Genomic DNA, 27,825 nt, shown 5'->3' with positions numbered 1-27,825 from the left:
ATTATTATGCATTCCATTCTGAAAGAAGTACCAGTTGTTTGTAACTTTAAAAAAAACAGAGTTATGTGGCTGGTACGTCTGTAACAGAGTCCTGAAGAATAATAACAAGGGAATGCACAAATATACGCGGTTGAGAAGTCAAGTGATATCGCTGATAGAAATCAGGAGATTCAGCAGAAGATCGTTCATATCATCAAACTGTGAAGATCATTCATGCCTGTTGGATCTAAGCTCTAAGGTAGTGTATCATGAAAAGTTAAAAAAAAAAAAAAAAAAAAAAGACTTGATACACTCCTATCAATGCACTCTCCAAAGGAAATTCCAGCTGCCTACTTCACGTTGATGATGAACCATGAGAATCAAAGGCATGCCAGAGCGAAAGACTAGCCACTGATCATAGAGCTGTTCTTTGAAGATTCACAAAAGGTTGTGGTAGCTTCTGGTGAAGTCCTAAACAAGTGGTTGGCACACCTCACATAACATATCTCAAGGTATGAAAGCCGCTTACTTTAAGAAGTAAAATTAATATACAAGTGCTCTTGATGGTATATTGCTTTTCTGGTTCCCTCACTTCCTGTGATTAACTATGTTCTGGATGTCTGAGGTTGTGTATAAAAGGCTGAAAAGAAAAAATGTGTTGCAAAATCAATGTTTTGTAGTTAAATTCATATGATTGATTGTTGAAACACGAGGCTGATTGTAAATATTGTTGATAAGAAATGTTTGTATGTTTTCAACAAGTGTGCACTGATGTGTGTGTTAAGTGTTTCAGGTTTAAGCTCATCTGTTTCAGCTTATAGGAATGATCATGACTCTCTAATAAGTAAACTCCAGAGAGCAGCAATGGATCAAGGGTCTAACATCTTGAGTGATGGATTGATCATGGAAGTAAGATCAAAGAGTTGCGTGTTCATCTAATTATTTGGGTGAAAATAAGTGTCCCATGAGTTCTGAAGGGTTGGAAGTAGCTGTTACTGCAACCTGGTTCAAGTTGTGAAAGGGCTTTAGAGGATTGTTGTTTGAGTCATCATGCATATGAGGATGATTCGAAAGACTGATACTCATTTTGTATTGATAAATGAGTATAGTGTCAGTTCCATGATACGAAGGAATGAAGCTACATGTACTGGAGGCTGATGAGTGCTCCTAGACAGAAGATTGTGCTTGCAAGTTGTTATTTCATGTGTGTACAACAGGTGGTTATTCATTAGAGTTCCGTCTTTGATCAATGTATTTGATGCAAGGGACTGTTACCAGAAGATGGATTGTGCTACAAAGCAAGTGTCTATGTCCCATCAGCTGTTTGACGTGTGCATTATCGTCTCGCGGGGCTCCTTCAAAGGGATTTGACTCAAAACGATTCATATCCGTTGATGCTGCTCGAAGGTATAGTTTCTTTGCTTCTCGAACCATTGCTGCTGAGGTTTGCTATTCTCTGGAAGTAGATGATCCAGCTAGGGAGCTGCTTGATCAAGCCGGTCAGCTGAAAACTGTCACTCAAATTGGGTCTTATGATTTTGATGGTGTCTATGAGTTCTGGGCAAATCTTCCAGCAATTAAAATTGAAGAGAACTCAGTTGATGTACTTGTCAGAGATTGGGTGTATGAGTTTTCCCCAAGCCGCATTAATGCCTTGTTCAGTCTTCAGGCGGTTGATGTACGCGAACAAAGACTACAGACAGCTGCGATTATGGAGGAGGATCTTGCTCTCTTTCTATCTGGTGGCAAAGTGAAGACCTGCAAGCAGCTGGTGTCAACTGCAATCAAGGACCTGGTGATCAAGGATGTGCATAAGATATGCTGCAGCAACTGGTCTCCCACGGTGAACACAGGGTACATTTCAGCAAACAGAGCCATGGTGATCTACATGATCATGCATTGCACCCCGTTTGATTTTGGGAGAATGATCTATGATCAGATCATACAGCTGGGTCTGCAAGCTAAGTCAGGGCTTCGTCCACCGTTTCCCAGTCGTATTCATCAGCTCTTTGAAGCTTAGCGTCTTGTTCCGAGTCTTCAGCAACAAGACACGAAGAAGACAAAGGGGAAGAAGACTGTGTCACAGCCTGCGGAATCGATCCTTCGTAGTGGTACATCTACGTAAGTGTGTTGAAACTTCAGTGTCGTGGAGTCAACAAAAGAGGACATGTGATCATCTCCCCTTAATGACCTACAGGTGCATATGATTGTGATGAGACATGTTATCAGCAATGAAGACAGAGGTGTGATACTCTGTTGTTAGAATCGTGATACATCCATTGAAGAACGAACATTTGTGGTTGGGTTCACTGATGATGTATGAAGATGTTTGAAGCTGCTGGGCTTCTGAAAAACTGTGTCTGAGATTAAGCCTTACTTATCTAAAGGTATATGTGTTTTGTGGGGCTAATCTGTCAACTGTCAAGGGTTTGATCAAGATAGTGATTGTTCTTGTAAGGAACTGTGCATTTGGAGTCTCACAAGACCGATCAACACTCTATTTGATTATGGTGGAGTAACTGGCTAGACGGGTATTAGACATGTGAGACTGATGATAGTTGAGTTAACAGATGATCATATGTTTGAGTTCCCTACAGATGACGAATTGGAGAAGTGATATGTGCTTAGCTCATCTGATTAGTGAAGCAGAAGTCTGAAAGCATAGATCATGATACACAAGATGCTGTTTTTCCTGCAAAGCTTGTGTATGGTCACATCCACACTGTGATTCGACCAAAGTGCTATCTGCTGTTCGAATTCTCGGCTACCAGTGTCCTATTGCCCAACATCCAGTTGTGGTTGCAAGGATAGTCAACATGCCTACAAACAAGAAGCTGTTTCAATAGGCAACTTGACTGATCATCAAAGTGCTTAAGGATGCGAAGCACTGTTAGCAGGTAAGTGATTCCCATAACTCAGTATATTGTTGTGATACATATGTCTGTTTTTGACTTAGTTGATCACTCAAGCTGGGGGAGAATGATTCTGGTTTTGTGTTTTGTTCAACGCCTAATGATAAGGAGTTCTGTACTTATGGGGGAGAATTCTTGAAGCTACTTGGTTTAGCGGGAGAATCATTGTTTATGGGGGAGACTTAATTTATTAATTGGTTGATCTTAGGATGGTGGTGGTTATTGATCTTAGGTTGTTAATGATTGAGAATATGCCAATTGATTAAGTCTGGATTAGAGAATTATTAAGAACATGGTTTCCGCTGCAGCCCGCTGGGGTTTCTGATTGTTAGGTTCTTATGCATAATTCTGTTTGAACAAGCTGTTGGTTAATTTTGCTAGATAATGTCTGATGTTTTGTCTAGTTGTTGCTTGTTCTGTTTTTGGCTTGTGTTTGTTGGAGTGTCTTTTCAGGTTGAACCAGAGAGATGCTTGAGTATCAAACTCAGTCAAAAAGGGGGAGATTGTAAATGCAGATTCTTGAACAACTCGCTGTGAGGAACAAGTCGTTGTGCAGAACAGAGCGTTGTGCCAATCAGGAAGCTGCATCAGATCACAGACGCCCGAGTTGCTGACATGGATGTGTGAGCTGACGTGGAAAGACGTGAATGGATGTGATGATGCGTCAAGGAAGGCTGTTGACGTGGTCTTGAAGATAGAGACAAGATTGTACTTGGAGATATGGAAAATATTCTCTGCGATAAATAAGGAAAGGATAAGCTTGAGGAGCAAGCAGTTTCCGTTTGTCTGGAGATATGAAGAATATTCTCCGCAACAGTTAAGGAAAGGATAAGGCTGAGAAACAAGCAGTTTCCTTATCCCGTGATACTTGGAGATTCGCCTTCTAGGGTTTCTCAAATCGTGTATATATATTCTAGGAGTAGGCCACGAGCCAATTTGAGCACTCTAGAATATTGATACAGTTGTAAACTTCGAAGCCATGAAAATAAGGTTTAGAAGGGGTGTTCCCAGTTCTCTGTGACGTTAATCAGTGTGGTGATTAAGTGCGCAGAGAATTGTTTTTTCTTTCTCTTAGATCTACTCTGGTGAGAGTTTAGATAGAAAAGAGAGAGGGTGAGTTTTAATCTCTCAGCTAAAAAGAGAGAGGGTGAGTTTATTCTCTTAGATCTACACAGGTGTGTGTTTAGATAGAAAAGAGAAGAGGGGTCAGATTCATTCTTAGTCGGGTTCAATCCTATTGGGTAGAATAGGTTGAGTAAGGGCCGAGACAAAATTGTATCCTTGTAAAAGATAAATTTTGTTAATAAGATTGAATAGAAAAGCATTGGCTTGGCGCGTTCCAAGTGTGAATCAGTGTGTTGTGCTTCTCTATACCCTTACACTTAATTGGTATCACCATGATCGTGGTGCATAGTTATTGATTCCGCAAAAAAAAGGGCTAATGATGACGTTTTTAGATAGATTAGACATTGAGTATAAGATTAAATTAAACTAATGCGAGTTAAAAAAAAAAAAAAAGTTTTCAGTGTCTATGAAGAATTGACTTGATTTATTATTTTTTTAGTTACTATGTCCAGAATCTTTTCTCAAAGTATATTTTATACATAGAACAGATAAAGAATTATAAACGAAAGAGAAAAAGTGTGAACTCTCCAAGAAAAGAAAACAAATCAAGATCATGAGGGGAGAAACCATCGAGCATCGGTGAGCTTTAAGTTGGAGAGACCAGGGAAGCGTTTGAGGTTCTTTGTTGCAAGGTTGAACACACATATGTCCGGGCATGAAGTTTTTTTGCCTCGCTTAAAAGTACAGTCATAACGGGTGAAATAGATGGAGTTTGGTTCGATACCAAGAGTATGGTCAGCAGGCACGGTGATACCCAAATCAAGAAGCAGGGCCTCATCACCTAGAGAATCAACCTCAAAAAACGGGATCTGGTTTTCGATGATACTAGCGGGGTCTGGATTAGGATCCTTTTTGTATAGACGGAAGATCCTACGCATTGTTCTTCCACAAAAGATGTTCTCGACCAACAAAACCTCTCCTGATATTGTAACAACATTGTAAATGCTAACTGTTTTTTTATGACCACTTAGAGGACCTGGCGAATGAAATGGTACTAATCTATATATCATGGACGAATCTTCGGAACCTTCTTGTCCAAACAAATCCAGTTTATTCATATATTGATCACTCATTGAAACGTAAAGACTATCACCACCACGCTCGAGTACCACCATATGACATTGGCCTGGTAACCACACGCCTGTTAAAACCTCACGGTAATGATCTTCTCCGTTCTTGCAAACGGCTATATAGTGAATCATACACAAGTAACTCTTATTGAAGTACCACACTACGACGTACTCGTCTTTCTTCTCATCTAGCCACAAAAGACCTCTTAGATCTTTCGCATTATAATGCATGACAGCTGATGAGGAATATCTTACCTCCTTGAATTTACTATCTCCGACTCGTTCAAGACTATAGTTATCACTCGTCATTGACTCTAGAGGTGGAAGCTCGATCTTTTTCTCGCTAAACAAATTAATGATATAGAGCTTGGATTTAGAATCTATAACCAAGAACCATTCACCTGAATTTGCCAAGAAACGTATCCCTGAAAAGTCTCGTTTAGTTTTGTAAACCTTAGCTTCATCCGGGTTATACAGAGCACAAACATCATTCTCTGGAAACAGAATCAGCCATGGAGGTCTTCTTTTACAGAGCACCGTTTGTTTCGAACACGAATACCAATTCAAGCACACAATCTTAGCGCGGTGTAAGTCCACAAAACTCAAACGTTCAAACACAGATCTCAAGATGTCCATAGGGAGGTCCGACCAGAAGCCAAAATTAGGAGTCTTCATGCTTTATTCATACAAAGTAAGCAAACGAGCAAGAGAATGTAAATAGGGTTATTACTTCAGCTTTTCGTTGTCAACTCCAACCAGACAAGAAAAAACCGTTCTAACATGTAATAAGAAGGGGCTCGCTATGATTACCTAAACCTTAAACCTTTAAATCGCTATGCATGAGCCTAGAGGCCATAAACTCTAAACCCTCATATAGCTATGTATAAGCTTCTAACATGCATATAATTCCAATGGCACGAAAGAAACCCAAATATCAAAAACACGAATCTGAGTGAAACGAGCAAAAACCGAGAGAACCCTAAGATATCAATTGAAACCAAGGAACAAAACAAGCTGGGAGAAGAACTAACCTTGGAATTATAAGAAATATAATAACCTCAAAACAGAAGATATTGAATCCGCAATTACTGTAATGAAGTGATGATCAAAGAACTCAAAATTGTCTATGCTTCTCGTCCTTAAGTAGAGAGAAAGATGGGGTTTTTTTTGGTAGAAAGAGAGACAGCTATTTTTTTTTAGGACGGTCCAGAATTTTCTATACTAAAAATTATTTTAAACAAAACTATCAGGATTTGACATGTCATTCATTAACATTTTTAAAAATTTCTAAAATTTTTTATATTAAGAATTTTTAGTAAAAGGAAAATTTTAAATTTATAGAAATAAAATAACTATGTACAACGTCCCACCTCGGCTAGAAAAGTTAGTATGAGCTATAAGCTCCTAAGACTGTCCACATAGGATTTTAAATAACCTATCGGGATTTGACATGTCACTCATTAACATTTTTTTTAATTTCTAGAATTTTCTATAGTAATAATTATTTTAAACAACCTATCTGGATTTGACATGTCATTCATTAACATTTTTTTTAATTTCCAGAATTTTCTATAATAAGAATTTTTAGAAAAAATAAAATTTTAAATTTATAGAAATAAAATAACTATGTACAACGTCCCACATCGGCTAGAAATGTTTTAAACAATGGTTCAGAACCGGTATAAATAAGATTAATATGCTTCCAACAACGAATAAGCAGGAAAGCTTGATTTATCAGGCGTCCAAGTTTAAAAGTTTTATTCGGTTTGATCCGGTTTTTTATTTGATCAAATTAAAACTTTAAAAAGTTTCAAAAAAAAATTCTAATATTTAAAAAAAGGTAAATAATATAAATATTGAAAATTTTTAAAAGGTTCAAATATTATATTTTGAAATCTTTTAAGAGTTTAAAATATCATAAATATTGAAACTTCTAAAAGTCTTAGCTTTTAAAAAGTTTCAAAATATTACAACTTTTAAATTCTTAGCTTTTAAAATGTTTTTAAAAATTATAATTTATAAATTTTAAAATTTCAAAATATTATAAATATTGAAACCTTTAAAAAGTTCAAATATTAAAAAATATTTTTAACTTTATAAGATGTTTTAAAATATTACAATTACTTAACCTCCATAGAAAATGTCTCACTTCAAAATAAATAAATAAAAATTTTCTTTATTTTTTTTCTCTCTCGCCAAGGGCGATCACAAGGCGACTCTTTCCTTCAACCGTTTTTCATTATTTGCTTCGCTTCCGGCCGGCGTTGGCTTCTCCAACGTCGGTCGGCTTAATCTCCCTTTATTTTCGTTCTGTTTTTTTGTTTACATAGTTTAACAATAAAATCTATCGACATGATTCTCAAGTTTCATAGATCGATATGGAGTTTTCAATGGTTTATTATCCTCCTCTTTTATGGAATGAGATATCTTCCGACCACAATCCGATGATACCATCGGAGCAGTGCCGGCGTCATCCCGCTAAGAACTATTCTAATTGGCTTCCAGATTTTCAATGTCTCTAATTTGCATCAGATTTCTCAAAACCAGATCTGGGATCCGGGAATATCAAATTTTGTGATTGGAGATGATGGAGTGAAGTCATGGCCGGATCACTTTAACAAGAGCCGCTCAATACTCTACTTGACGGTTATGGGTTCTTATCTCTCTGTTTGGAAGCGGTTTACAGTTTCAAGTGAGATTGGTACTCTCTTCTTGCCGATGATGGGTCTGAAGGATGTTATTATTCGTTGTAACAATGCTTATGTAAAGGCATCGGTAAAGTATATGTGGCGAGGGTATTGGTGTTACATATGGGTGATAGCCAAAGATGAAACTTACATTGGATTATGGATAAATAAGGCGAATCAGATTATGATATCAAGGAGAAGACAAGTTTCAGAATCAAGTCTAGCAACAATGAAGTTCTGTTTATTAATCAAGGTTATGCCAAGTGCATTTTGGAGTTTCATCAAAAAGATGATAGCCATTTACAAGTGTGTGAGAGGGGGACTTAACAGATGTTATCTGTTTGCCTGTAAGGCTTCCGACTGGAAAGCAGGGTTAATCCACTCTTTCATCGAAATTGTGTTCAATTTCCTTTATTTGTGATAATTGGTTGTATGTGATTTGCTTCTGTGCTTTGTAAACTCTTTCTGATATCTATGATAATTTGGTGTTAAAGAAAAAAAAAATGTCACTTCTAACGGTTTCTTCTTTTCTCTCTCGTGAGCGATATCAACGAGGCAAAACAACCGTTCGTTTTTCTTCTCTATTTCCGGCTGGCGTCGGCCACCATCATTTCCCTTTTCTGTTGATTTAAATCTTTGTATTTACTTCTTAATATTAGGTTTTAAGTTCATAGAAATGGCAAATCATGGCTAACAAACCCACGCTCTTTGGCTTCATACGATTATGTTGTGTAAGGAATTGAGTATGTCGTTTCCATATAAGAATTCTATCCTTGTATGGGATCCATCCCTGGTCTGGTTTATGGACCAATTCTACCAAAGACTTTCACTAGATATGATAGAATCATCTTTTCTACAATGTCGTTCCTCCCCTCTAATGTCGATTCGATGGAATCGTGATGTCCTTCCATGTAGAAGGTTTGTTTCCGGCGCTTTCCATAGTTTCCGGTGTATTTCCGGTTATTAACTGGTGTTTGTCCTCTTACCCGAGGGTATGGAGGTTACACTTGGGTTTTTGATCCTGGAATCAATGGAGGAATCAAACCAGTGGGCATAAACAGCAGAGATCTAACGGGGTATGTTTCTCGAATTGATTTGGGATTAAGTTCTATCATTGGATTTCTGGTTATTTGTGTACAATTTTGGGTTGAGTACTCTTCTAAACATATCAACGGACTTCTTGTGACGTTAACATTTTCCAATGGTGATGTTTTCCCATTACCATGTTTGGAGTATTTCATCTTATCGATCGATTGTATGTGATGTGGAGTATATGGTTTTAAAGTTAAGGTGAAGAACCTTTATGATGATGGTGACAAATTTCCTCGGTCGGAAGCTTTCTTTTTACCGGAACGAGTTCATTGTTATATTCATGGGATCAGCTTTTGGTATAATCTAACACAAGTAATGGTCGTGATGGGAAGGATAACAGCGGCTAGTGGTGATGGTGTTCTTCTCTCCTTTCTTTGGTCGAAAAATTATGCTTCTATGAAAAGGAAAATTGTGGCTACTAACCGACATCAATGCATTTGGCGTTTCGAGCATGTCATATTGAGTTTGCAAAGACAAGAATCAGAATCACTTCAAGCAACAATTCAGATTTTTCATTTAACAAAAGTAATGCGAAAAGCATTTTGGAGTTTCATCTATAAGATGATAGCCAGTTACGAGTATGTGAAGAGGGGGCGTAACAGATTTATTCTGTTAGCCTGTAAGGCTTTCGATTGCAAAGCAGGGTCACTTCCACTTCTTCATCGAAATTGTGTTCAGTTTCCTTTATTTGTGTCATTGGTTGTATATGAGTGGTTCATGTATAATGTAAAACTCTTTATGATATAATATATTTGGTTTGCCGAAAAAAAAAAGCTTAACCTCCATAGAAAATTTATATTATTATATATATACTAATAAAAAGTTGAAGTTATAAACTCTTAAAGGTGTCCATATAGGATTTAAAACAACCGATAAGATCATAAGAATTAGATATTTCACAGTTTGGACAAAAATAAAACGTTCGTCTAGAGACTACGGAGAACGAAAGAAAATAGTCGAATATAGTCTTTTTATTTATCAAATTATTGATAGTAGAAATACAAGATCCAATACACTATGAAGCTATAGACTCTAGCCTTGTTTAGTGTTGAATCGTGTTTTTGTTAGGTCTCCGTAGTCTCTATATTATTCGGCGTTTCTCTGTAAAAAGGATATTATTTCTGTTAGGTCCACGTCTTCAAGATATTATTTCTGTGGCGTTTCTCTGTAGTCTCTGTAATCGTGTTAATTAACATTTTTGGAAATATAGTAGTAATCTATATTATTAAGATTTTTTAGAAAAAAAAAAGTAAAAAGTAAATTTATAGAAAGAAGGATTGACGTCGCAAGACCTTGAGTTGATGTTATTTGTGTTTAAAGAAGAAGGATCGACGAAAAGCACAAATATTGTTTTAACTATACATGTGTTCATATTACTTTTTCCGCGAGTAAAGATTTTGATTTGAGAAGTTTCAATATGTGTGGATCTAAATCCGAATAAGTATATGGATGAAATTATTAATAATTGGATGCATGTGTTGACTATGATGATCTTTATGAATTGCACAAATTTTACGAGAAAAGAAATGATTTTGGTTTTGGAGTTTGATGGGTTAACAAGTTGTATGGTAGTCTAAAAGAAAAGGTTTTTCAGTGGAAGAATGTGAAAAAGTTGACGACGAAAAAGAAGAAGAATAGTATAATAAAGAACTGGATAAAAGTAACGATGACAATTACCATAAAATTCGACAATGAAAATGACAAGAAATAGTATGAAAAATAAAAAAAATCATTGAAATAAAAACACGAAAACATAGGTGGTAGCGATCAATTAAATATGAAAACGAGATAAATTCAAGAATATAAAATTATTTCGTTTTTCTGGTGGTCAAAAAAATGGTTTAGGATATGTGAGGTCACCAGTTTGATTCACCTCACATGGACGTCAAATTAAATTTATGATTTTTTTGATCTGATTTGATTTTATAACATAACTCATTTTTATATTTTTAAAAATTATGTATCTGAAATTTAAATTTTTACTTAATACTAATTTAAATTAGTTTAATATTTTTTAATGCAGTTTTATTTATGATTGGTTGAACTTTTTTAAAGTGGTCATTTCTTATATTTTGAAAAGGAGTGAGTATATATAATTTTCATCAAAATATATCAAATAAACCGACACGTAGCATGGGTTCAAAACTTAGTAAAATAAAATAAAAAAACAAATTTCCGGCAGCTAATTGTTCAGTGTCTATGTTTATAATATTTTGATTTCTAATGTTTCAATATATTCACCATGTCCACTAAGAACCTTGGTCCCGAACCTGTACGTTTTGAAAAGAAAAAGAAAAGGCGACTAGATATTAAAAACGAAAGGTGTAAGAAATCTCTTAAGAACAAGGAATGCAGAAAGAATCATATCAAGACGGAAGAGACCATCGAGCATCCATGAGCTTTAAGTTAGAGAGACCCGGCAAGCGTTTGAAGGTATTTGTTGCGATATTGAATATAAAGATGTCCGTGCATGAACGTCTCGTGTAAATGACACGATCATGCCGAGTGAATTAGATAGAGTTTGGCTTGATACCAAGGTCACGATCAGCAGGCATGGTGATACCCAAATCCAGAAGCATGGCCTCATCACCTAGAAAATCAACGTCAACATAGGCCAAAGGGGTCTTGATTAGGATACTTTTTGTAGATATAAAGATCCTACGTATTGTTGTTTCGTTAAAGTTGCTCTGGACCATCAAATCCTATCCTGATATCGTAACAACAATGTCATTGCTAACTGTTGTTTCATCATCAAGAGACACACGAAATGGTACTGATATGCTAGCCTTCTTGAAGGCATCCTTGAAACCTTATTTCAATGTGACCATTAGTCGTGGAGCTGTCACCACCTCGTAGTACCATATCAGATATGTTATGTAACGCAATCCGTGTTGGAACCTCACGGTAACGATGATAAGGTCTCAATCAGAGTTTATAAGAACACAAGACTTTAACTATTTTTCTTCATATCCTTTATCATAATATTGTAGAAGTATTTATACATGTCGGGTCTAGATCCTAGAATATAGAAGATATACATGAATCAAATATTTAACCTAATTTCTAAACGAAAACCAACAAACACAATCGACTTAATTAAGGCGAGAATTTAGCTTCTTAGCACATATGGGCTGTTAAGATATCTATGGCCCATTAATACTCCACCCTCCAAAAGAACTTTGTCCTCCGTTGTGTCATCTGCATCGCAGCTCGTCCACGATCAAAGGGTTGCTTCCCGTGGCTACCAAACGAGTATCCCGTAACAAGACTAGGCAACACACGTGATGAAACAAGAACCCTCCACCATAATTAGAAATATGACTGCGGTGGTGGCAGAAACGTTTGATCTCCTCGACGGTGGTGTAGTGTTTGTCAAAATCACATGTTATTCAAATTAGGATCTTAAAATCTGTTCCCAAATCTCATGTTATTGAAAATGAAATTTATGTAAAATCATCCAATATCATTCACGATACTTTGTTATTCAATCAAGTATTTTTAAAAATCATATCAAATCTACTGTTATTCAAACTAAACAAATAATTTTCAAAAGAATTCACTTTTGTAGTTGGAAAATACGAACAAAACAATCACACCACGAGAGGTGGTATTTGAAGGAATTAAAAACAAAACAAAGAAAAATGCCCACAAAAAAAACTGCATCGTGAGAGACCCAATTGACTTAAAACTCTAGACCTCCTTTAGCTTTCTCCTCTCTCTCTCTCTCTCTCTCTCTCTCTCTCTCTCTCTCTCTTTCTCTCTCTCTCTCTCTCTCTTCGTCAGGTTCAAACTTCTCTTCTCCAATTCTTTCTACTATTTAGTTATGTTTGATATTTGATATCGATTATTCAGGTGGACTTCTACTTGTGTTAGGATAAATCTATATTGGTTGAGGAGATTGATTCATGAATGATGCTGTTAAACATGAAGTGCTGAAATTAGAAGCTCTCTAGCTCTCACTTCCGATTTAGTTCTGTAATGTTTCTAGGTTATGCTTGTATAGTTGTATTTACGTACGATGAAGGTATTTTGTTTGTATGTATGATGTTCTATAACCACAACATTGTCGAATTTAGAAGCTGTTGAGCTCTTACTTCAGATTCCATTCTCTATTAGTTCTAGGTTAAGTTTCTTTCTACAATGACACTAATTTGCTTGAGGAGATGAGGTGGAAAAAACCTTGGGGTTTAAAGGAAACAATTGTTTGTGCAGATGAGTGTGTATCCAAGAGATTGTGCAAGAGGACAGAGAATCCCAACAGCTACAGAGCAAGAAAGAGAGAGGATTTTAGATTGCAAAAGGAGAAGAAGAAGGCAAGACTCAAGAATTACATTGAACTTGTTCTTGCGTCTGCATCAATCGATGATGTTGAAGCCATTCAGAGTGCTACAAAAAAAATTTCTAAAAAAAAATTCTTGTTTCCCATTTTTTAATTCTTAAAAAGATTTCTCACAATCACCCAAAGTCTTCCTAAATCACTCCCGTAAATCTCACATAATCAACAATCATTTAGATAAAAAAAAAAATCTAACAAATCTACCTAAGGGTTGTGGAGTTTGTATGTTTTGGTGTTGTGAGAGATTTGAGTAGAGTTTTAAGATATTTAGGTAGATTTTTTAAGAACAATATTTGGGTTCACTCCTAACCATCTCCATTCATCCTTTATAAAATAAGGAAATAAAATCTGTATACATTATTATAAAATTAAAAACTTAAAATGTTTTTTAATAAACCCAAACCGACATATATGAAATCTAAACCCTAACCATCTCATTTGTAAACTCAAACCGACATATAATTTCGTTTTACTTGTAAAATCTAAACCCTAACCATCTTATTTGTGAACCCAAACCGACATATAATTTCGTTCTAATTGTGAAATCTAAAACCCTAACATCTCATTTGTGAACCAAACCGACATATAATTTTGTTCTACTTGTAAAATCTAAACCATAACCATCTCATTTATGAACTCAAACCGACATATAATTTTGTTCTAATTGTAAAATATAAACCCTAACCACCTCATTTGTAAACTCAAACCGACATATAATTTCGTTTTAATTGTAAAATCTAAACCCTAACCACTTCATTTGTAAACCCAAACCGACGTATAATTCTACTCTAGTTTTAAAAATCTAAACCAAACCAAATATTTAACTTTCCTTAATTAAAAGTATACATAATTTCTTTCCTTAATTTGGGTTGCTTTTTAATTTAATTTTAATTTATTTTTTAAATAAAATATTAGATGGAAGATTCTGATTGGCTGAGAGAAGAGGGAGTGAATGGATGGGGTATTTTTCATTTTTTAACAAATTTATGATGTACAGCTTGGATTTGGAATCAAGAACCAAGAACCTGTTGGTTTTCCTCCTAGTTTTATGAATAGAAAAATACTAAAATAGTAATTTTCCATAAAATAATTTAACATGTTTTAAAATTTCAAATTGATTATGATGAGATATATATAAAGAAGTGATCGTCAAAAAAAAAAATATATATATATAAAGAAGAAAGCACAGAATCATATAATCATAGCTTTCTAATTCGTGTGGTGGATACGTGTGAGCAATTTCTGAAAGCGTCAGACACGCTGTGACCTAACTATGGAGACCACGCGGCTAAACGAACCAAATTGGAGCGAGCGGGTGGAGGATCTCGTATCAGCCGGAGACGTCACGGCGGCGATCTCGTTTCTCGAGTCTCTGGTGACCAATCTTCAGTCGCGGTTGGGTTCTTCCTCCTCCGGCTCCGGCGAGAGAACGGAGTTTGGGCTTCAATTAGCAGCCGCGCTCACCCAATTGGCGGATCTCTACTCTTCTCAAGGGCTTTCCCTCAAATCCGACGAGCTTCGTACTCGTTCTTCCCTCATTAAGCAACGTGCGTTGGATTGTGATTTTGCATCTTCAAGGTACTACGAATTAGGGAGAGAGATGAGTTTAATGTGTTTTCTAGGGAAATTTGAAAGCTTGGTAAATTGTATTGGTTTCATGATCGATCTTAGGGTTTATTATGATTGCAGTGGTTCCGACGATGTAGAGAATCAAATTATTGCTTCCAATGGACTCAAGTCTGACTCAAATGTCTCACCCCCTGATGGTTGTTCATCTGTAATGTTCATTGTTTTCTTATCTGATTTCGCCTTTTTTACGCTGTTATTGATTCATTTTCATGGATCTTTAAAGGGAAAACGAAGGATTCCACAAAAGTGTCCAGTAATACTTCGGCTACTCATGATTCTTCAGATGATGGTATGTCACATTTTTTGTGACTTTGCAGATGCATTAACCTCCTGTAAATGTTCATTATCATGGGATCATGTATGTGTGTATGTTTACAGAACCTTGATTTTGTTGCAGATTGGGAAGCCCTTGCAGATCTTGAACCGAGAAAATTACTCCATGTAGGAGAGTTACCTGAAATATCAAAGCTTTCGGTTGAAGAACCTAAAGTTCAAGGACCTAAGAGGCGTGGAAGGGGGACATTTACTTATAAGAGGGATGTGATGTACAGTGATCGTGACTTTTGTGAGTCGAGGTTTGATGATTTAGAAGATAATGATGTATCTCGTGATTCAGAGAAGACTGATGAAGCACTGAAATGTAAGTTGTTGGTCTCAATGTTTCCTTTCTCTTTTTGGATTGTAGTATCTGTAACAACCATAAGTTGTAGGTTTAAATCAATCGGATTAGGATTGCACAGTCCCTTAATTTTGTTCTGTTTTTTTATGCAGCCAAGTATGGGACACGCCATGTCCTCGTACTTGCTGGTTTTTCTCCAAGTTTGAGAACTACTGATTTGGAGAAGCTATTTAAAGACTTCAAAGATAGTGGATTTATCATTCGTTGGGTCAATGATACAACAGCACTTGCAGTCTTCAAAACCCCTTCAGCTGGTATTTATATGTTACTTCGATTTTGATCATACACCTGATTAACTAGGAAGAATTTAAGTTTTATCCTACTAAGCAATAGAATTTCCCTGTTCTGATGTTGTCTTGGGTTATTAGATATTGCATTGAACTTGTTTTAGGGTTGAAGATGTAACTTCTGCCTTTGAACCTAACTAAGTTTACAAATCTTATTTGATCTTCTCCTGTACAGTTAACTCTTGCTGTGTATTTTGATATTTGACACAGCTCTAGAGGCGTGCAACCATGTTCAGTGTTCATTCACCATACGTGTTCTTGGTGATCACGATTCTCTTTTGGGCTCGATTTCCGGGAAAGGTAATCTACTACTCTTTATCTTTGACGGTTCTGCAGAATTATTCCCTCTTGTATCATCCGAAAAACTCTTTCTAGTTTCTTTCACTTGTATGTCATTAGATTATGAACGTTAACACACCATTCTTCCTTCCTTAATCTGCTTGATCAAGCTGTGTAATTAATGAAACACCAAAACATACATGTGTAACTATGTTATCTTTAAATGAAATCAACTTTAGATTTGGAACCGCCGTCTCAAAGACCAAAGACATCAGCGAGAACAGCTCAACGGTTGATTGCTCACAGCATGGGATTGAAGCTACCAGCTTCTGGATTCGGGTCTAAAGAGCTAAGAGACCAAGAAGCTGCCAGGAAAAACCGGATTGTCTCCAGACAGAAACAACGGGAAGATGCTTGGGGAGATGACTGACTGACATTAACCATACCAGTTTGGCTTGCTCAATTTTCCGGCTTTATCGGTTCTATATATTGTCTCTGCTTATTGGTATATACAACCTCAATACACTTGAGTGATCCTTGTAAGCAGTTACTAATGTGTGTTTTGTAGTGTTTCTGTGTGTCTAATGAAATTGTTTGAAAGCGTTTAACTGGAATTGAAATCTGAACCGGTTATTATACTATCATCCAAAGTTCAAGACTCGCCTGGTTTAGCTGGAGGGGCAATAATGTAAAATAACGAATTAGCAAAATCACAGACTAGGGCTCTTTGGAGACATTCGTTTCCCGCCGATTTGGGGATTTTTTCCAGAATTTTGCCGCCCAAAAAGAAATTAAAGAGAAAAGAGTAACAAAAAAAAACAAAAAGAGGAGAAAAAAAAAATCGTTTCGCAGATTCAGAGAAACGAAGAAGAGAAGTAGCGAGGATGAGCAGTACCAGTCAGAAGAGGAAGCTGATTCAGAAGAAATTCAAAAACAGAAGCTACAAACTCAAGGTCGATGCCTTAGACGAGATTCTCGTTTTCGCCGATCAATTTCCCGACGACGCTGACGGAGAAGCTATCGATCTTCTCCTCGATAACCTCCAGGAATCTCGTATTTTGCCCAATCCTTTCTCGTATTATTCCGCGTTAATATTATGAATATTATATCATCGATTCTGAAGTCGTTGGATTTTTCTTGTTGCAGATGAATCTTCCACTGTGGACGCTGAATCAGTTCGAGGATTGATTAATCGTTTGCTGGGAGCTCATAACGCGCCGGAAGAACCTACAACTAGTGCTTCTTCGTTGGCCGTCATCGACGCGTTTCTAGTGCCTAAGTTTGGATATGATGCTGTTAAAAAAATGTTCAACGAGTAAGGCCTCTCTCTACTTTTTCCTACTAAGACTGTCTCCATTTTGAGTTCCTTAAGATGAGTTTGATGAATTGTTAGGTGGTTAGATGTTGGAGCTTTATATTTATAGTGATGATACGTTCTCTTGCCCGTTGTTGATTGTAGAACCGATTTTGGACTGATTGATTGTTAAATTGTGAATTGATTCTAAGGCATACGAAGAGCCTGCCTATTCATGGTGAGGCTTATGCAAAAACAGCGTTATACAGGGAACGATTCATGTTGCTGTCGCAGAGAGTTTCTCGCGCAGAGCATTTTACTAGGCCAGCGTTTGATGCTGAAATGTCGCAGTTTGAGAACAATGAGGTTGGTCTACGTTTTTTCCATTTCTCTTTTGGGTTCTTTCTGTTAAATCTGATACTAAGGAGTTTGTTGTGTCTCTTTCTTACTAGTAGATATCTTCGATTCAGTCTCTAATTTCTCAAAGAGGAAGGAAATGGGTGATGGGCGTGATTTCACAGTTGGAAGATGGACATTTCTACTTGGAAGACCTTTCAGCTTCTGTAGAGATTGATCTGTCCAAAGCAATATCCTTTTTTTTAAGTTGGTAACATCAAATATCTGCAAAAGCTAGACATTGCATTTGAACAGAATATTTGAAGTCTCATTCTTATAAAGACTTAGTAAAGAATAGTGTTTGAGTTATTTGTCCTATGAATTGTTTTCTTTGACGATCAGTACAAGATAACAACAGGATTCTTCACAGAGAATACTATAATTTTGGCAGAAGGCGAAATGCAGGTCAACGGTATCTTTCAGGTAAATTAGACTTGAAGGTGGCACTTTTGCTGCTGGGCCTTTTCTCTCCCACATTCTGAGTTAGTTACTTTTAAACCAGGGAGATAATCTATTGAGAGGCACATAGATTTTATTTTATTGATCATATTAGGGTCACTATCTATATGAAGGAACTTTGAACTAAGTCATAGTAGTCATGTATAGGGTCTCCTCTTTAACAAAACATACGTACACAATTCTCCGTAAAACACTTAGAATAGATTCGAGGGATTATGCAAATGTTTGTTCTCATCAGCAGAATGATGGCCTGTAAGAAAGCTCAGTTTTTTTCAAAATACGTTCTTTGACCTACTCTTCCTCTTCTAAAATTGTATTCTCATCTTGTGGTGAATGGTGAAGGTGATTACCTGTGGGTTTCCTCCCTTAGAAGACAGGGACAAAACACTAAAGACACATTCTGAATGTGACTTCTTCGGAGGCGGCACACACACTAAAGAAGAGACGGTAATCTTTGATTTGTTGTTTGTACTCCCAGATTGAGAATTTTGTAACTTTTCAATGCATCCCTTACAAAGTGACAGCAGACATAATATGTTTTTTGTTTGCCTGCAAACAGATACGACTAGCAGACCTTGAAAGACAAGCTGTGGATGACACATATGTCATATTGTCTGACATCTGGTTGGACGACGAAGAGGTGAGTTGGAGTATCAAGTACTCTATTTAGCATTTATCTGTATGACTATGCTCCTTTTGTGACATTGCTTGATCGGCACAATATGTTGTCCGTAGAGAAGGTTATCGGAAAGCTGAAAACTGTTCTTGACGGTTTTGAAAGAGTGAAGACAGTACCCTCCTTGTTTGTTTTTATGGGAAATTTTTGTTCTCGCCCATGCAACTTAACCTTTGGTTCTTATTCAAGCCTTAGGTAAGATATTGTTGTAGTTAGAGTCTCTTCAATTGTTAATGGAAATTTGTTCTTATATTTTCTCGATGACATGTATCTGTATCATTTGCAGGGAGCAGTTTGGTAAACTTGGGAGGATGATTGAAAACCATCCAAAGCTGAAAGAAAATAGTCGGTTTTTATTCATTCCAGGTCCTGATGACGCAGGTACTATCACCACCGTTAGTATCGAAATAATCTTTAACAGAAGTCCATGAGGCGAGATGACTTTAACAAACTCATGTTATCTGACAGGTCCCTCAACAGTCTTGCCAAGATGCGCTTTACCGAACTATTTAACAGAAGAGCTTAGGAACATTATACCCAATGCAATATTTTCAAGCAATCCTTGCAGGTGACTTTTCTATACGGTGTGTGAACGATGTGTCTTTATAAAGCGGCAGCATAATCTTGTGTTTATACAATGCAGAGTAAAGTTCTATAACCAAGAGATTGTGTTCTTCCGACAAGATCTTCTGTATAGGATGCGTCGTTCATGCTTAGTAACCCCTTCCTCGGAAGAAACTGAGGACCCTTTTAAGCATGTAAACACATTTCTCGTCTCCATTATTTTTTTACTAATGATTTTAAAAAAATTTGGGTAATGATGGACAACTCCTGAAACTTGTTGGTGCAGCTTGTATACACAATAACTCATCAGAGCCATCTGTGCCCTCTACCTCTCATGGTGCAACCCATCATTTGGAACTACGATCACTCTCTTCGACTGTACCCAACTCCTCATACGGTATTCATAAATCTTCTTATTGTAGATTTAAGTCCACTCCAAAAATTTCTTAGAATAAAGAGTTACCTGTTGTTTTAAAACAGATAGTATTAGGTGACAAGAGTGAGCAAGCGGTATGCAGATTCGGGGGAACCACATGTTTCAATCCAGGCTCCTTCTCAACTGATAGCACCTTTGTAGCTTATCGACCTTCGAATCAAAAAGTCGAACGCTCTGCTTTGTGATTCTCCTTTAACATTCCATGAAGATCAATTAGCAGACAAGTCTGAGCTTAAAAGTACTTCGTATCCTATTCTTTGCTTCTCTGTTGTACTCTTATTACAGTACCCCTTATAGGATGTCGTTAATGTAACCCAAAAGTTATTCATAAATTCAGTTCAATCCGGACGAGTATGTGCTATTATATCAGTGTATCTAAATTGTCAAAACAAAGTATATCCAGGACGAAAATGCATAAATTTAAATGTAAAACTGCCATTACAACAAGGTCGAGAATACACATCCATTTAAAGTTTCATTTAGACAAAAACTGTGAAGCTGTTTGTGTTGACAAAACACAACAACAATTGTACGAAATCAAGACAGCTTTCTGGAGAGGTTAACTAAACCACTTCCAACGCACTTGAGTATAACAGTCCCTGTCAATGGATCAGGTTTGATTGTAAACTGAATTCCCATAAACTCTTGTATGTTCCTCAACGTCTCCACACCATAAGGAGATAACGTTCCCACTCGAACCTTTGACAAGTCTGGTTCGCATGACGCACACAGTATAAATAGCAACCCCTGTAGAATCCAGAGAATTAACAACACGCAGTTAAAATCATTATTTTAAAAGCAATCCATTTGGGTGTCTATGGTAATGCTTAGAATTTTAAAACGTACCTGGTGGGTTGAATCGACAACTCCACCTTTCTCAATCTCATGAAGAAGCCATGAAGCTATTTCAGCGCCTGTGTCTTCTGCTGGCAATCTCTCTTTCTTCTCTACATCAAGCTCAGTTTCGTCTGTTCTTAAGCAAGACACTGTTGTATCTGCAGACATGTAACACCCTGTAGTTGTTTCTGCTACCAATGAGATCCCATATCCCGGAGATCTGCAATAACGTATTTATCAAAACGATTCAGCTCTTATCAATCAAGTATCTCTCGTTTTTTGTTTTTTGAGTTAATATCTTCTTACTTTCCAGCCTGAGAGCCAGCTCTGTGATCTAGGGTAATGTGAACATCAGGCAGGAGATTGTTAAAGATTCCACGAGCTGCGAATCTCATGGAATGTTCAAAGTCAGTAGTCACTCTTGTAGAGAAAGTGCTACCACGTATCCTCTTCACCATTCCTTCTTCTACCCAATGAACCGCCTGAAGCAAGCACCGATATAACAGATAAGAAATCTTTATGAAGTGTGCAGTGAGGAAGAAAAAAAAAAAAAGGAAATTAACAAGTACATACAGTTAGAGTCTTAACAGTTGGAACTGTTAAGAGAACTTCTCCACCCCCATCTGGAGCTACTCCACGGGCTTCGATTTTAAGGTCTAAACCCTCTTCAGGGACTCCAAAACGCTTTAAGATTTGCAACGTAGTGGAACGGAATGTGTCAACGCTCGGGTCTCTTGGATCATTTGTAATTCCTACAAAAGTTAAATATAATTGCTCCCTCAGATCATATAACAAAATCCCATTTGCTTGCTTTTTAAAACTGTAACCTTTCAGTTTTTCAAATATAATGTAATGAATGACTCAAGCCTACAGCCCAAACTTCATATGGTCAAAACCAAGTACAGTGATCCATATATAGCACCTAAGAACATTCATATTTTTCTCATATACCCTAACTACTCTAAAGCTTCTATCTTCTTCAAGCTCACAGCGAAGAGCAAAATTAACAATAAGTCAGGTACTGAAGATGCATAATTTGGAGAAGGAAACTAGTTGGTTACCTCTGAGCCTAATAGAAAGGGGCTTCTTGCCAAATAATGCTAACACAACCAATGGCTCCAGATAATAGCCAATGGATCGACTCAGGGCACAGTTATGAACCAAGTTCTTCCCTCCCATTATAATTCCAGGCTTGTACTTTAACTGAGTACCTGCCAAATAGATATTGCAACAGAACCAATCAAATTTATATAAAAAGAACCCAAATTGATACAAATCTGTAGTCCAATCATATAAGCTTGAGCTCAAAAGAAAAGGTGAAACACACTTACCGGTCTCGTTAACCTCAACGACGGCTTCATCGGTGACAGTTTCGATGAGGCGGAGAAGAGAAATCTCGTGGGGACGGAGACCAGGAATCATATCGTCGGAACGAATCTCATCGATTGTGATACGTGTTGATGAAAGTGTTGAAAGAAGCAGCCTTTGCCTGAAGCTTTGGCTTCCCTTCATCTTCTTTGTCTTGCCCATTTTTTTTTTTCCTCTGGCCTTCTCTCTCTCTCTCTCTCTCTCTCTCGAATCTATCCCTTTCAGACGATTTCTTAAACCCTAAATCCCAACCACGATGACCTTCTTCTCACCAAATTCACACTTATGAGGCTTATTTTTATTTTTTCGTTTGGGCTTTACTGATTCAGGCCTTAGGCCCATAAATGTTTTTTCCCCTCTACTTCTGTTCCTACATTCAGGTTAAGTTCTAATATAACGGAAAGAAAAAATATTAGAACAATCACTCTCACTCTCTATGTATAGAAATTTTACTATATAACAAATGTTTTCATTTCAACGAATAAAATAGTTGAAAATTTACTGTTTTGTGTTCACCAATAAAACTTTAAACATTAAATTATGAAAAATACTCTAAATACCACTAAATTAAGGTTTTGTTCCAAAAATTTCATCATTAACTTTTTAAAAAATATCACTACAAAAGTTTTGGTCCAACACGAAAAAATTAGTGTTTAAGGATTTATAATTTTAAAAATTAGGTTTTTTAATACTTTGAGTTTAAAATTTACTTTTTAGGATTTATGATTTAGTTTTGAAGGTTTAAAGTTTAGTTTTAGTTTGTGGTATTTTTAGAGAAAATACTTTTTAGTGGTAACTAAAGTAATAATAGTATTTTTGGAAGGAAAAAAAAAAACTAATTTAGTGGTATTTATGATAATTTCCTTGAATACTAACCCAAAATCAAATACTTAAAAGTTTTTATAAGAAAAAAAAAAACTCAAAGATTTTAGTGATTGCCCACCAAATTCTCCCTGTAGATTTTATGCTATCTCCAAAAAGTAGTCACCAATAAAATGACGACAGCCACAATTAAACTTTAGTGCAATCTAAGTATTTATGATTTGAACAGAATTATAGTGTTGGGCCATCCCATTTGTTAAATGTTCTTACGAACATATACATCTCTCATTTTACGCAGATACATGTGTGTTTCAAAATGCTTTAATGTAGCAATTACATTCATCATTTAATTAACAGTCATCTAACTAGCCTTATTATTTGTAAAGTTAATTACAATATACCAATTTAACAATAGTATTGTAAACGTTCCAAACAAAATTCCACTACCGTAAGCAAGGTTCTATTTTGCAAATCAAAAGATTTGGCACAAAAGAAAACAAGAAAACATGGGTGTGACTGATTACCAAACACAAAATATACCAAAGACATTAGCTTTTTTCTTTCTTTTAGGAAAAAAAAAACAAACAAAAGCGATGTCTCGTCAAACAAAAGAGAAAAAGACATTAATTACAACCTCTTAAATTGCGATTAAACCCGTATAATTCGATTGTACGGACAATTAGATCTAAAACGCATAGTTTTGTCCGTACAACTCACTATCCAACTCAAGTCTTCTTGCTTTCCACTTTCATTTTGCATCTTGGTCCTTTAGTTTACCATTTCATCTTACATATATGCACCACTTCAGTTAGCTCAAATTACAACCTCAAATTTACTATCAATCTTGAGGTTTTGATGTAACTAAAGCTATTTCTAACGAGAATAATACAATGACAATTGGATAGACGTGAAACACTAGCATCCATTGAATATGATTGTTAAATAAAAAATATTTCCGAGTAAACATATTTAAAAAGCTGACATGGAAATTGTAACATGATTTTAAATTGTTCTACTTGTTTGAATGCTACTTGCAGGTGCGTGTTTGTAAGGTGTGTATTTGATCCTTGCTATTTTTATTCTCAAAACTAAATTTTGAATTAGAAAATAAGTTGTAACCACATACAAAAATATATTTATAACAATGAAAGCTGCTTTTCTTTTCATCTTTTGTTGTATGCCTAGTCTCATGAATCGGTGCCTTCTGAATCCTTATTTATTTGTTGTCGGCCACCTTTCTTTCTTATCCTCTTTGGTTTTGTTACGGAACATCTTGAATCATTGAATACATCGTAATTTACTTACAACTTATTACAAGCTTGATTTCTATCAATCAGTACTTATATAACGTTCTAAACTAGTTTTCACATAAAATGTATGTTGCATTGAAAATCTCAAAGGACAATAATATGCAAAGAAAAGAGCACCGCAATTTAAAGAGGATTATTTAGAAATCCTTAGTTTTGCATAGTTAGATCACTGATATTAAAATCTTTACCAAAATTTTATGTTACCCGTTTGGATTTCTCGTTCGGTGACAGAGGATAATGCAAAGTATTATATACTATCTTCCATGACAGCCATGCACCACCTGTGTCCGCGTTCCCGAAGGCATCCCTCTCTTTCAAGAGGATTCACGGCATGTCAAGCCCTGGTAAGGTTCTTCGCTTTGCATCGAATTAAACCACATGCTCCACCGCTTGTGCGGGCCCCCGTCCACTACAAGAAAACATGTAATTGGTTACTGCAATTTGCGACTAAAAACACAGTCGCTAAATTTAGCGACTGATTTGCGATTGTTTAGCTACTGAATGCCTACTAAAATAAATCAGTCGCCTAGTAGACGCTAATTGGAGACTGATGCATATTGTCGTAGTGTAGTCGCCAATTTACGACTAATTTAGAGACCAGTTTGACAGTCGCTAAAAGATTGCGACTAAAGAGCTACTATTTAGCGACTGCTTTAATAAATTTGGGCCTTAACAAAATTTGGGCCGTGACAAAAAATCGAAAACCCATTAATTTCGTGACAAAACACGAAAACCCTAATCTTTTCTCATTTCTTCTTCTTCTTCTTCTTCTTCTTCTTCTTCTTCGAGACGAAACGGCGAAACCTCACAAACCCTAGATCTAAATTTCCCTCACTCGACGAAACCGTAAACCCTTGATGGCTGGACAAAAGAAAAGAGGCGTAGGAAGAAGAAACACCTCTAATCGAACCTCTGGAACCTCACAAACGGCGAATCACAGACCCGACAATCTTCCTCCCCAGTATACCTTCACGCCGGCGAACCATCGAGTTCCAGAGACTGATTCTCAGGGAACTCCTGTCCCAAACCTCCAGGCTCCAGCGAGACCTACACCTTCTTACCGAGACTATCCACCTCCAACCAATCTGTTCCAGCACTCGAGGACCTTTCCCGGAACATCCCCTTCCGGCGAAGATCCAACCAGGCGTCCTTTTCCTCAACCTCTGGCCTCCGCGACGAATCCACCAGAATTCTCGAGTCAACTTCGAGAGTCTCCTCAACCGTCAGTCTCGAATCGTCATAGACAGTCTCCTCAAGTCTCGAATCTACCACGAGAGTCTCCTCTACCTCGACAGTCTCATCGACCACCCCCTTCTCAACCTGGTCAACCTCGAGCAGCTTCTGCATCGCTTCACAGTTCTCAAGCGCAAAACTCACATGAGGAAGAAGCTAATTCGGAGGATGATGGTGCAAGAGAAGCAAATCTCCCAGCTGATGTACTCGCTTCTTTACATGACATGCTTGTCCAACCAGGCCGTGAGAAGTATACCACTGTCCTCTCTCCCTCATTAGAGCGTGGAACCACTTGGTAAGAATTTGGATTAGAATTTTGAATTTTGGATTAGAATTTGATTGTGTTTGTTTGTTTGGATTAGAATTTGATTGTGTTTGTTTGTTTGTGACTAGAATTTGGATTAGAATTCATAGAATCATAGTACTATGAGAATTAAATTTTGTGACTAGAATTTGATTGTGTTTGTTTGTGACTAGAATTTGGATTAGAATTTATTTTTGATCAATCATTTACGCCGGTTTACTTGGATTGATCGATTTGTTTGTGTTTGATTAGAATTTAACTACTGATTTGTTTTTGTTTGAAGGTTTGGACATGACAAGTCATCACTTACCCGACAGATTACAAAAGTGTTTACAAACAAGTTTGATGGTCCATTTTACAGTTGGGGTTGTGTTCCGAATTCAAGAAGAGAAGGTTACTTCTTGGAATTCGCGGTAAACTTCTACTCCTTTCAATTTGATTTCTGTATTTATAGCTTTTTGTCTTGGTTTTTTTTATCACTAACACTAGTCTTTTTTTGTAGAAAACACACACCTGGGATCCCTCTCTAACCGGTGTGGTTCAAGTAAAGTTCTATAGGATTTGTCAAAACCGTATGAAAGACATGGTTTCCAAGGCAGCAGCTCAGCGACAGGAAGTGAAACCGAGGTGGATTGAGAGAACTCTTTGGAAAGAAATGTGTGACTATTGGGACACCGAAGAAGCCATGGCAAAGAGTGCAACCACTTCAGCAGCTCGAATGTCTGACCGTAATGGTCTTGGCCCTCACAAACATGTATCAGGGCCGAAGTCTTACTTACAAATCGAACAAGAGATGGTGAGTTACATCATAACCTTTTCATTGTTTAATTACTTGACATCAACTGGTTCCTAACCTTTTCATTGTCTAACATTCCAGGAAGTAGAATTGGGAAGGCCGCCAACTATTCCTGAAGTTTTTCTCAGGACTCATACTAAAAAAGATGGTACTTTTGTGGATAAGAAAGCGCAAGCAGTTCATGAGGCATATAAGAAAAGAAGGGAAGCTAAGTTGGCTGCTCAGGATAATGATGAGTCTTCAGATGGTACTTCACGTCGATCAGAGCTATCTCACGAGGAGGATGATGAACTCTTTCTTCAGGTAATTTGCTTCTTTCTAATAAGCTATTAAGTTTTTCATTGTTAAGTAATTATAATAACTCTTTCTCTCTGTTTTGTGTATGGAGTCTACTTACGTCAATGATAGAGGAACATACTTTGGAGTTGGAAGCCTAGGAAGTTACATCAACGGGAAGCGGAAGTACCCTGGAAGCTCTTCTACTTTCACAACCCTACAACAACAGCTTGAAGACGCTAACCGCAAGATAGAGGAACAAGCAGCTCTACAAGCACAGCGTGACGCAGAGGCTTCACGGGTTGCAGCTGAGGCTTTGCGGGTTGCATCTGAGCAACAAGCAGAGATCTCACGCTTGGTGAGTTTTCTCAAGACCAACCCGAACTATGTCGCCTTCCTTGAGTCTCAAACCAATGACCCAAACCCTGATGATTTTCAAAGTTAGGTTCCTTCATGTAATATTTGCAATACTCTTGGATATTTAGATGTTTTTTGGACCTTTTGCAACTTTTGTAAAAACATGGTACTTATGTCGTTGTTTAATTTCATGTTTGTTATGTTTTAGTACATGTTTTCTTAATCAGTTTTGGTATTACAAAATCAAATAATGCATTTTTAGCATAATTTTTTAAAAAACATGATAATTAAACAGTCGCAAAAGAGTCACCAAAACGTAAACAAAACAGAACTCAAACAGTCGCAAATTAGTAACCATATCAGTCGCTAAAGCGTTGCAATTCAGTCGCAACTTTAGCGACTGTTTGGCGAGGGAAGAGCGACCCCAATTAACAGTCGCCAATTAGTAGCTCCATAGCGACTTTTTAGCGACTGATTTTTTTAGCGACGCACTGTTTAGCGACTACGTATGTCAGTCGCCAAGCAGTCGTGACTAAGTAGTTAGCGACTGTATAGTTACTGTTTTTGCAGTCGGTAAATCCATGTTTTCTTGTAGTGGTCAATTCCTTTGAGTTTCATTCTT

General features: G+C 36.8%; 5 protein-coding genes and 1 pseudogene across 6 annotated transcripts; 4 read left to right on the top strand and 2 right to left on the bottom strand.

Annotated features, from left to right (window-relative positions):
- Window positions 1-4,567: 4,567 nt before the first annotated feature.
- Window positions 4,568-5,761, bottom strand: LOC104770533 (F-box protein At5g25290 pseudogene; annotated as a pseudogene).
- Window positions 5,762-8,518: 2,757 nt separating this feature from the next.
- Window positions 8,519-9,612, top strand: LOC104772431 (uncharacterized). The gene is given in 3 exon segments (XM_087503657.1): window positions 8,519-8,720; window positions 8,723-8,851; window positions 8,951-9,612. Coding segments are annotated over 3 exon segments (993 nt in total).
- Window positions 9,613-14,207: 4,595 nt separating this feature from the next.
- Window positions 14,208-16,689, top strand: LOC104770532 (uncharacterized). Of its 2 annotated transcripts, none has more exons than XM_010494971.3 (7): window positions 14,208-14,779; window positions 14,891-14,967; window positions 15,054-15,119; window positions 15,228-15,470; window positions 15,602-15,763; window positions 16,007-16,096; window positions 16,315-16,689. In XM_010494971.3, the coding sequence occupies exons 1-7, from the start codon at window positions 14,475-14,477 to the stop codon at window positions 16,503-16,505; spliced, it is 1,134 nt and encodes a 377-aa protein (XP_010493273.2). In that variant the 5' UTR covers window positions 14,208-14,474; the 3' UTR covers window positions 16,506-16,689. The 2 variants fall into 2 exon arrangements, with proteins under 2 accessions (XP_010493273.2, XP_087362236.1); XM_087506110.1 differs by having other exon boundaries at window positions 14,376-14,779; window positions 14,873-14,967.
- Window positions 16,690-16,848: 159 nt separating this feature from the next.
- On the top strand, window positions 16,849-20,264 carry LOC104770531 (DNA polymerase epsilon subunit B-like). Its single transcript, XM_010494969.3, has 13 exons — window positions 16,849-17,128; window positions 17,222-17,390; window positions 17,582-17,735; window positions 17,825-17,956; window positions 18,111-18,188; window positions 18,567-18,671; window positions 18,784-18,864; window positions 18,965-19,095; window positions 19,187-19,281; window positions 19,369-19,468; window positions 19,544-19,658; window positions 19,751-19,861; window positions 19,945-20,264. Exons 1-13 carry the CDS (start codon window positions 16,960-16,962, stop codon window positions 20,083-20,085), a joined length of 1,581 nt encoding a protein of 526 aa, XP_010493271.2. The 5' UTR covers window positions 16,849-16,959; the 3' UTR covers window positions 20,086-20,264.
- A 34-nt stretch (window positions 20,265-20,298) lies between these two features.
- LOC104770530 (putative RNA 3'-terminal phosphate cyclase-like protein) lies at window positions 20,299-22,380 on the bottom strand. Its single transcript, XM_010494968.3, has 6 exons — window positions 22,069-22,380; window positions 21,799-21,948; window positions 21,311-21,489; window positions 21,044-21,219; window positions 20,747-20,957; window positions 20,299-20,647 (listed from the first exon to the last, which is right to left on the bottom strand). The coding sequence occupies exons 1-6, from the start codon at window positions 22,265-22,267 to the stop codon at window positions 20,438-20,440; spliced, it is 1,125 nt and encodes a 374-aa protein (XP_010493270.2). The 5' UTR covers window positions 22,268-22,380; the 3' UTR covers window positions 20,299-20,437.
- A 2,728-nt stretch (window positions 22,381-25,108) lies between these two features.
- On the top strand, window positions 25,109-27,291 carry LOC147918710 (uncharacterized). Its single transcript, XM_087503656.1, has 5 exons — window positions 25,109-25,765; window positions 26,058-26,187; window positions 26,277-26,570; window positions 26,652-26,873; window positions 26,959-27,291. The coding sequence occupies exons 1-5, from the start codon at window positions 25,695-25,697 to the stop codon at window positions 27,289-27,291; spliced, it is 1,050 nt and encodes a 349-aa protein (XP_087359782.1). The 5' UTR covers window positions 25,109-25,694.
- Window positions 27,292-27,825: the final 534 nt, after the last annotated feature.

Source organism: Camelina sativa, chromosome 20 (genome assembly GCF_030686135.1).
Source record: "Camelina sativa cultivar CO46 ecotype springtype chromosome 20, ASM3068613v1".
Classification (NCBI taxonomy): domain Eukaryota; kingdom Viridiplantae; phylum Streptophyta; class Magnoliopsida; order Brassicales; family Brassicaceae; genus Camelina; species Camelina sativa.
The sequence above is the reverse complement of the archived record's forward strand: the minus strand, read 5'-3'. Positions and strand labels throughout refer to the sequence as shown.